This window comes from Tupaia chinensis, unplaced genomic scaffold, assembly GCF_000334495.1.
Source record: "Tupaia chinensis unplaced genomic scaffold, TupChi_1.0 Scaffold000026_1, whole genome shotgun sequence".
Lineage (NCBI taxonomy): Eukaryota > Metazoa > Chordata > Mammalia > Scandentia > Tupaiidae > Tupaia > Tupaia belangeri.
The window spans coordinates 1,907,159-1,917,484 of NW_006159456.1; the positions used below are offsets into that span (position 1 = coordinate 1,907,159).

General features: G+C 39.4%; 1 protein-coding gene and 1 pseudogene across 1 annotated transcript in view; one reads left to right on the forward strand and one right to left on the reverse strand.

The window, feature by feature from the left end:
- The window catches only part of LOC102469471 (60S acidic ribosomal protein P1-like), a 580-nt pseudogene extending 451 nt beyond the window's left edge, over positions 1-129 (forward strand).
- RAB3GAP2 (RAB3 GTPase activating non-catalytic protein subunit 2) overlaps positions 1-10,326 on the reverse strand; it is a 102,193-nt gene that overhangs the window by 78,487 nt on the left and 13,380 nt on the right. Inside the window, 1 exon segment of the mRNA XM_006140235.3 lies at positions 9,323-9,384. Coding sequence (XP_006140297.1) covers positions 9,323-9,384 — 62 coding nt within the window.

The following is a 10,326-nucleotide window of genomic DNA, read 5'->3' on the forward strand; positions in this document are numbered from 1 at the left end:
GCCCCCACGGCTGCTGCCGCTCCGGCAGAAGATTAGAAAGTAGAAGCAAAGAAAGAAGAATCTGATAATGACATGGGCTTTGGCCTCTCAGACGAAATCTCTTTTATAACATATTCAATAAAAAGCTGAACTTTTAAAAAGAGAAAGGGTATAGAAAAATATTTTTATATTTTATAAAATAAACGATAGAGCACAGTCAATGACAAAAAGCAGATGACTCAGAGCTATTTTTATTTCTGTATACAGCAAAGAGAGAAAGACACTCCCCTACCCTGATATTTGGAATACTAACTGGAGCAGCCTTTTGAAGGCACTATGCAATCATTTCTTTCAAATATAAAATGTACATACCTATTGCCTTAGCAATTCCACATTTGGAAACTTATTCTAATAGAATAATAAAACTAGCTAACATTTACTGGTCACTTACTATGTTCCAGATACTTTTCTGAGTATATCTCATTTAATCCTCCTAACAATCCTTTATTTGAGGGACCAGCAGTTAGCGTAATGGCTATGTCGCTGGACTCCCACGTAGTCAACCACGGTTTGAGTCCCGGACCCAGTGGCTTAAACTCACACCAGGTGCGTGTGTGTGTGTGCCAAGATCCCGAGAGGAGAATGAAGGAGAAGGGATTGCAGCGTGGCCATCCCTCCCTGGGGGGTGATTTCTCGCTTTCTGTCTCTCTGTCTGGCAAGTGCATGCGCTCTATAGCAAAAACCACTCAAAAAAAAACAAAAACAAAAACAAAATATAACACAATCCTTTATTTGATATTGCTATCAGTCCCACTGAGAGGTAACTGAACTCAGGGAAGTAATCCACCCACGTTTCGTAGTAAGTGGCAGAAGTGGGAAAGAAAGTCAGGCAGCTTGACTCTCAAGCATCACACTCTGTGCTTAATGCAACCAAAGACGCGTGGCAGATATAAAGAAGCTTGTTACAGCACTGCCTGCAATAGAAAACATGAAAAGAAAGAAAAGAAAAAGAACAAAAAGTCCCTCAACAGGGGTGAGATGAAATAAAGCACAGACCATCTGTATAATAAATTAATATTCCTTGAAAAGGGGATAATTACACATGAAGATAGGAAAAATATCCAGATTACATAAAATGGAATAAGGAGTAAACAGTGCATAAAATTAAAGTTTATTGAATTTTCAAGTAAAGAGGGAGAATAAAATGCATGAAAATGAATCTTACTCCCGAGCACCAAAAGTCTCACTAAAAATAATAGCAAAATACATATTTTTAAAAGGCAAAACCAATTAAAGGCAAAAAGAACAGAATGAGAAAAGCCACTAAATTTTTAGAGCTAGAAAGCCAATGGACAGGTGGTCACTTTTCAGTCCCTAGAAAACTAACTCCTAAATTGATGGGAGAGGAGAGGGCAGCTGAGAAGCAGCCCCAGTTTGCTGCAAAATCTCCAAGAGATATAGGAATTGGGGCTAGGACGCTCTGGAAGCATGAGCAAGGAAGGGGTTGAAATTAGAGGCTTGGCTGAAAATGTGTTTTATCCAGGCCAGCGTAGGTAGTGTGGTAGTTGAGACGGCTGGATTCCACATGGCCAACAATGCAGTTTGACTCCTAGACTCAACGACTTGAGAAATTGGCCAACCAAGTGTGCATGTATGCCCTAAATCCCACAAAGGGAGAAATGGAGAAGGCATTGCTGTGTGACCATTCCCCTTGGGAGGCACTTTCTCACCTTCTCTCTCTCATGAAGTACATGTACACTCTGGCTAAAGAAGAAACCATGTTGTAACTGACAATCAAGTCTCCAGCCACCCAGATTCCTGGTAGAGACCAGAGGCCCCATCATCAAGCCTGAACTCATTTAACAGAAGAAATACTGCAGGAATACGTAAGGAGTGCAGATTTAAACTATATTTAACAATTATAAACAAAAGAAAGAAAAGTGACAATATGGTCTCTCTTAGGTGTTTAGGCATAAACAATGTCTAAGACTGGGCTATTTGTTGCTCTGTAGCCAAAACTCTTGGAATAACTTAAATTTACCTGTTTGCTGGCAAACAATTGCTTTTTAACTTATTTATTGTTTTTAGAGAGATTTTTCCTATAGTGAGCCTATGATCACTGGAGAGAGACAGAGAGACAAAAAGCAAGAAATCACTCCCTAGGGGGTATGGTCATGCTGCAGTCTCTTCTCCATTTTTCTCTCAGGATTTTAGGCACACATGCACATGTGTGGGCATAAGTTTCAAGCCTCCAGATCCAGGACTCATACCACAGATGGCCACATGGGAATCCAGTGATATAACCATTATGCCGTTTGCTAGTTTCAGCACATAACTATTTAACTGCAGTTTTCACAGCAGCAAATCATGTCACCAGAATCTACTAAAATTAAATTAATGGTTTGGCAGATTAAATGCTTTGAGCACACTGGCCTCCCCCTCCTTTCAGCCCTCCACCTACAAAAAAAAAAAAAAAGACAAGAAATTTTGTAGAACAAAAATGGGAAAAGGCAGAAAGACAAGAACAGGTGGGTTACATTAAAAGCCATGGATTAAACCAAGGTTTCTGCACCTTAGCACTGCTGCCCTTTTGGGTTGGATAGTCTTTGGTTTGGGGGGCTTTCCTATGCATTGTAAGATGCTTAGGAGAATGCTTGGCCTCTACCTACTGGATGCACCTCCTTTATGTTGTGAAAACTAAACATGTCTCCAGACAAAGCCAAAGCATTGCCAAATGTCCAATGAGGGGCTGAAATGCTAGGGTGGACTTAGCTTTTATTGATGCTGATAAGAAGGGCATTGTCAAAATGAGTGTTTCTAATAATCAAAAGCCCAAAGTCCTGATGAGAACCTGCCTTAGGAGACCTCTGCCACCACTTCTGAGAATAACCTAGGGCACATCCTTGGTATACCCACAGCGCTCTCCTCCTCTAGTCAATCTGCTGCTTACGTCTCCTTTGTGGCATTTGGCAACAAGAAGGTAATGAACAGAATGAAACAAGACACAAGATTTTCCAGAATCATTCCAGGTTACTATCATTATTATTAAGAATCTTTAATCAGGTCATCATATATTCTATTTCTCAGCCAGTAAACAAATATTTCTCTGGGGCTCCTATCTAACCACCATGCTTTCATTTCCTTTTAAATCTGCTAAATCATAATTGCCTCTGTAAACTGTATTATTATATTGTTTTCTGTGAAACAGATGAAACATATTTCAAAATATCTTTTTTTTTTTTAGAGGTTTTTGCTATAGGGCATGTACACTCGCCAGAAAGACAGAGAGAGACAGAGAGACAGAAAGCGAGAAATCACCACCACCCCCCCACCACCACCCCCCCAGAGAGGATGGCCACACCACAATCCCTTCTCCTCCATTCTTCTCTCAGGATCTTGGGCACACATGCACATGCGCCCAGTGTGAGTTTAAGCCACTGGGTCTGAGACTTGAACCACGGTTGACTACATGGGAGTCCATCAACACATTCATTATGCCATCTGCTGGTCCCTCAAAATATCTTTTGAACACCAATTTTCCAAGCTTAACTGAAGACCTTGACCCTGAACCTTTTTATTCCAGTAAACAATACCCATTATTACCTGCTTACCAATACCTATTTCCTATTGAGCAAATTCATGAATCTAGACTTCCTACCTTTTGGCCTTAATATACCAATGAAGAAAAGCCCATGAAATCTGCCTTGTCAGTTAAAATTAAATTAAGGCTCTTTAAGCTTCTTCCCAAACTGCCTCAATTCCCCTCTACTGCACAAGGCTGAACAAAATATTCCCCTGTAGCAAAAAATTTATAATCCCAACTGAAAGTTCTGTAACACTGTAAAAAAAAAAAATAAATAAAACAAAACAACAACCAAAACAAATATAGCAAAGCTATTTAGTATTTGCTATAGGATCATCATTCAGTGGATGTCATAGTATATCTACCTTCCTTCTAATTTTCCCAATCCAGCCACTATCTTATACCATTTAGAAGGTCACCTTAGCATAGAGGAAGATCCTTGTTTTGCCTTTTCTTTCATTTCAATCCTTTTTTTTTTTTTTTTTTTTTAAATTTGCTGCAGGGTTACTGTGCTCACTGGAGAGATGGAGAGAGAGAGAGAGAAAGAAAGGAAAAGTGAGAAAGCATCCCCAGAGGGGATAACCCCAGTGCAATCCCTTCCTTTCTCCTCCATTTTCCTCTCAAGATTTTGGGCACGTACACAAACATGCCTGGTGTGTTTTTTCAAGTTGTTAGGTCCAGGATATGAACCATGATCACTCCTGAAAATCTGTTCTGTTTGCCTTTCAGTCTTGTCTTGTATTTACTCATGAGCAAGAAGGAATTCCCTAGTTCTTCTTTTGCAGTTGCCCAGTTAGAGATATGCCTAATGATCTGCATCTTGGGCATTATGTATTAATTTGTGTGCCCCTTATTCACAATTCACATGTTTAAATCCTAATGCCGAATGGGACTCTCTGGAGACAGGGCTTTTAAGGAGGTAATTTAGCTTAAATGAAGTCCAAAGGGTGGGATCTTATCCTATAGGAAGGGAGTCTTTATAAGAGAATGAAGAGAGACCAGAACTCACTCTCTCCACATGTGCTCTGAGAGACAAGGCCAAGTGAGGACAATCAAAAACTATTGTCTGCAAACCAGGAAGGAAGGGCTCACCAAAACCAACCCTGATGACACTTTGATCTTCCATCTCTAGCCTTTGGGATTGTGAAAAAAATTAATTTTTGTTGTTTAAGTCACCAGTCTGTGGTATTCGGTTATGATGAATACAGAATATGACAGATGAATACAGACATGAAATATCTGTAGAAGAAAGCTGTTTGTCTTCCTCTATAATAGAAACCATCCTTAAAGCTCCTAAGCTTACCAGTGTTATGACTGCAAACTTCCTTCCATGTGGATGGCTACTGCTGATAGTGGGTATTAGAATATGCTTTCTTCACTAAGCCCTTACTATGGCTGACGCCTCAGAATCAGAAATAGCTAAAAAGGCTTTCTCCTTTCTTAGAAAAACAAAAACCAAAAAACAAACTTGTTCACACCCCTGGTACTAAGTCTCTCTGAATACAAAAGGCCTTTACTCCTTTGTGCCATAAAAATAAGAAGCTACTGTCAAAGAGCTAATAGGCTTGTGGAGATTAAAAGCACCCTGGAATCTATAGTTCTCCACTGAACTCAACAACACCAGTTGGCCTCAAGGTCAGCATTCCCTGGTGGTGGCTGCTGTTCCACTTTACTCTTTGCTACACCTACCCATGGTAGTGGCTTATTTACACACTGCTGTAGCACTCCTAAAGATCAAAACATATTTTTCTTTTGAGAGGTTTTTGCTATAGGGTGCGTGTGCTTGCCAGAAAGACAGAGACAAAGAGACAGAAAGTGAGAAATCACCATCCCAGGGGGATGGCCATGACACAATCCCTTCTCCTCCATTATCCTCTTGGGATCTTGGGCATGCATGGACTTGCCACCGGGTCCGGGACTCAAACCACAGTCAACTACATGGGAGTCCAGCAACATAGCCATTACGCTAACTGCTGATCCCAAAACATATTTTTCTAATAGTTTCCAGACTAACAAAGAATAAAAGTTTACACTCTTCTGCCAGTCATAACAACCTCAACCCAATGGTAACTGGTGGAGAACCATATTATGGCTTACACAGTTATGGCATGCACCACAACCATAAGTTGACTTTAAGACATTCCACTTTGGGACCAGCAAATGGCATAATGGCATAATGGTTATGTCGCTGGACTCCCACATAGTTGACTGTAGTTTGAGTCCCAGACCTGGCAGCTTAAACTCATGCTGGGCACATGTGCATGCATGTTCAAGATCCTGAGAGGAGAATGGAGAAGGGATTGTGGCATGGACATGCCCCCGGGGGGTGATTTCTTGCTTTCTGTCTCGCTCTCTGTCTTTCCAGTGGGCACAAGAGCCCTATAGCAAAAATCTCTCTTGGAAAAAAAAAAAAAGGCATTCCACTTTTTCCAATGCTGGTCTTTTACCATTAATGTGGACATACCTAGTTAGACTGTCAGGCAAAGTAGGCTCTTTGATAAGAAAGTACAAAGTTCTGTTTCCTTTTTACATTCTGAGATGGCTATATCTACTACCTTGACTTAGAACAGGTACTTCTGCATTTTGTAAATCTACCACAATTTGCCAATACTTGTTAATGACTCTGGGGCTGGCTATGCCTTTGGAGTGGTTTATAATCATAATACTAGAAATAACAGAAGTTTTGGGGAGGCAGCCCTGTGGCATAATGGGTAAGGGAGCTAGATTTCACATGGGTGACTACATGGTTAGAATCCTGGTCCTAGTGGTTTGAATACCATGACAGGCGTATGTGCATACATACCTCAAATCCCAACAGGATGGAGAAATGGAACAAAAGGGAATGAGGCATGACCACACTCTACTGGGGGGGGGGGGAAGATGCTTTCTCCCTCTCTTTCTCTCTTTGTCTCTCTATGGTGAGTGTATGTGCCCATTGGAAAATTCAAAAAGGAAAGAAAGAACAGAATTCTCTTATGTCAGCTGAGTAGAATATCTAAAAGTCCTGGTATAAAAACATTTTGTTCAGGACCAGCAGATGGTGTAATGCTTACGTCACTGGACTTCCACATGGTCAACTGCAATTTGAGTCCTGGATCTGGTCCATGGGTACCCATAATCTTAAGACGAGTATGGAGAAGAAGGGACTGCGACATGGCCATGCCCCCCCCGGGGGGGGTGGGGGAATGATTTCTCTATTTCTGTCTCTCTGGCAAACACACGTACCCTATAGCAAAAATCTCTCTCTAAAAATAAACAAATAAACAGTTTGCTCAATAAAATCTCATAGTGATGTTATATGTGGTAAATTCTGATTGATGCTGTAATTCAAGTCAGTGGTTACAACCTTTTCCTTATCTTTAGTGTTATTTTTATTCCTATCCAATAAGCAGTCTCCTTTTGGCAAAGATGATGCCTTGTTTTAAGGGCAGGATCCAAATTCAAAAAAGTCCTCATGAACACAGCAGTATACTTGAATATCCATTCAAATTTTATCCAAATGACAAACGGTTCTGTATGTTAGTATTTTTTATGTGTTTTTAGAATGAATAGATGCATGTTTTTATTTTTATCTGAAAACAGTTAAAACATCCCTATGTTTATCTTTAGAGATTCCTAGATTTCAGATATTTCTAAATTTGGTTAAAAAAAATGAGATGACATACTTTACAGGTAAGAATTAAAAGAAGACTGTTAACACTTGGCGTTCAAACTATGCTATCATTGTTCACATCTCCCATAATCCCCTGGAACAACTGTACAACAAAATGAAATACTGTGAAGTAAACAGGCCCCTGACCATTGTGAGTATGAGACACATAGCTGGTACAAAGAACTACTACACCTATTCCACAAAGTAGCCAAGGTGAATTTCTTTTTTCCTTTTATCTTTTTATTTTATTTTATTTTTTTTGCTAGAGGTGCATGACCTTGCCAAAAAAAAGGAAAGAGAAAGCATCATCCATGGGGAATGGTCATTCCAGAATCCCTTCTCCTCCATTTCTCCCTCCTTTTGGGATTTTGAGCAGGCATGCAGACCCACCTGCCAAGATGATTTTTAAAACCACCTTGAACATCCCCTTAGAGCAATGAGAAAGCACTGTCCAAAGAGAGCCAGATCTCACATGGCCCAGCAGGGTTCCAGTCCTGACCCTAGTGGCTTGAAAAGCATACTGAGCATATGTATGCTCAGGATCCTGATGGGATGGAGAACTGTAGAAAAACAATTTCATCGTGACTAAGCTCCACCGAAGGGAGCTGTTTTCTCCTCTTCCTCTCTCCCTCTTATGAAAGAAACAAAGTCGAGGTCCAAACACAGCAGCTTAAAACTCACACCAGGTGAGTGCATGTGTGCGCCCAAAATCCAGAGAGGAAAAATGGAGGAGAATGGACTGTAATATGGCCATCCCCCTGGGGGTGATCTCTCGCTTTCTATCTCTGTTTCTCTCTGTCACTCTGGTGAATGCACACACCCTATAGCAAAAATCTCTCTAAATAAATAAATAAAACATAATTACATTAAATGTGATGGGAGGCCAACAGATGGTATGGTGGATAAGGGCACTGGACTCTCACATGGACAACCAAGGTTCAAATCCTGGACCTGGTGGCTTGCTTTCTCACTTTCTCTCTCTCTCTCTCACTCTGTCTCTTTCTTGTCAAATTTAAATAAATAAACAAAAATTAAATAAAATAATAATTTTTTTAAATGTGAAAGAATTATTTATGTCAGTCAAAGGCCAAAACCATTAGACTAAATAAAAAGGCAAGATCTGGGCTGGCCCTGTAGAGTCAGATAACACATGGCCAGCCACAACTGAATCCCAGCCCTGGTGGCTTGAAACCTGTCTAGAATGTATGTTTCTCATGTTCACTAACACCATCTAAATCAAAATCACCATTTCTCAAAAGAACTATTGCAATAGCCTTTTGTGATCTATCTAATATATACATTCATTCTTTCTTTGGGAAAAAAATACAATTTCAGATTTTGTTCAGGTATTAACTCTTCCCCTATATAGCCAATGCCTCAAGAGAAGCTGAACGTTTTTTTAAAACTACTTTAAAAAATTATTTAACTTTATTATTATTATTTTTGCAGTTTGATCAGACAGAGAGAGAGAGAGAGGGCAAGTGAGAAAGCAAGTCACCTGGTTCAGGACTTGAACAGCAGTCTGCCATGTGGGAGTCCAGCACCCTCAACCACCATGCCAACCTGCCGGCCCCGAAGTGGAACTTCTTATCATCTAACTCCAGTGAATGAGATAGATGACTTATGAAAATCTCATATCCGTGGCCATCATTAGTTCAGAAATAAGCATATCACTTAATTCTAGCCAAGAAGATGTAAAGCAAGGTTCACTAGAGGCATCTGAAGAAATTTTTTCTAGAAGAGTCATGGAAAACATAAGACTTTTTCTTTCTAAGGTCATAAATGGAAAAAAACACTGCTGCACCATGTTTGTGAGAGAAACAAGCCTGAAGATAAAGCCACCACTGCATATAAAAGTAGGCAGAAGAAAAGAACTTGATGACATAGTCAAGTCATCTGAGCACCAACCCAGGAACCCATCTTACCTCTGGACTGTCTTCAAGTCATGAAGTTCCTTAAACACAGGTATCTAGTTAAGTACTATTAAGCATGCACAAAAATGTCCCTGACATAGATTTTAAAACATCAGCTTAACACTGAAAAATGTAATCATCATTACAGAAAGAAAGCACCACTATCAAAAAAGATGCATACATTTACAGACTTACAGGTTCCTGAAGTTCTGTTTCTTCCCATGCTCCCCAACCATCATCTTCCCAGTTTGATTTACCTATTGAAAAACATGAAATATAGGTCTTAAAATATTTTAAAAATATTTTCACTACAAATAATAGGATTCCTGTATAATGCTGATGTTAAGGATGGAAACAATGGTAACTGTTAGTACTTTCCTAGGTATAATGACCATTAGGAATCATTTAACCTATTGAATTTCCAGTTGCATGTATTAGTAAAACTGTGTGCAAATTATCTGGATTTTACAGTATTAGAGAGCAAGTTTATCGACATTTAAATCAAAATGCAAAAGTGACTTTAAAAAAATCTAAAAATGACAATTTTTTGTTACTTAGGACATTAGACAAACATACACAGAGATAAAAAAAAAAAAAACCTAACATTTCACACAAATGCCTTAGAAAAAAGTGGCTTGATTTTTAATAAGACAGAGTATCAATGAAAAAGAAAACTAAAGTTTAAAACAAGGAACAGGCCTACTCTTATGGACCCTGTTCAGATATTCTGTGATTTTTCACACATGGGAACATCCTGTCAGATTAAAATGAGATGTCCAACAAGCAGTGCAACAGAGAATGAAAAATCCCGGGCAGGGTTGGGGGGCAAGTAGCGGTGGTTAAGGCACTGGATTCCCACATGGCCACCACAATTTGACCTAGTGGCTTAATTTTTCACTTTCCCTCTCTCTTCCTCTGGTCAAATTAAAATAACAATAATAATAATAAATGAAATGAAATAAAATAATTCTTAAAAAAAAAAAGCCCAGATAGGTTGGAGACCATGGTCCCTTATACTGCTCGTGTTTTCATATAGTTATCTTTCCATTTATCCGACAAGGAATGAAACTATAATTTTCTGAGCAACTATTCTGGGACAGGCATTAAGTATATTATATGTATTTCTTCAAATCCAACTTCTCCAAGACTCAGATTAATTCTTCATGAAGTTTTTCTTGCATTCATCAATGCTCTTTCCC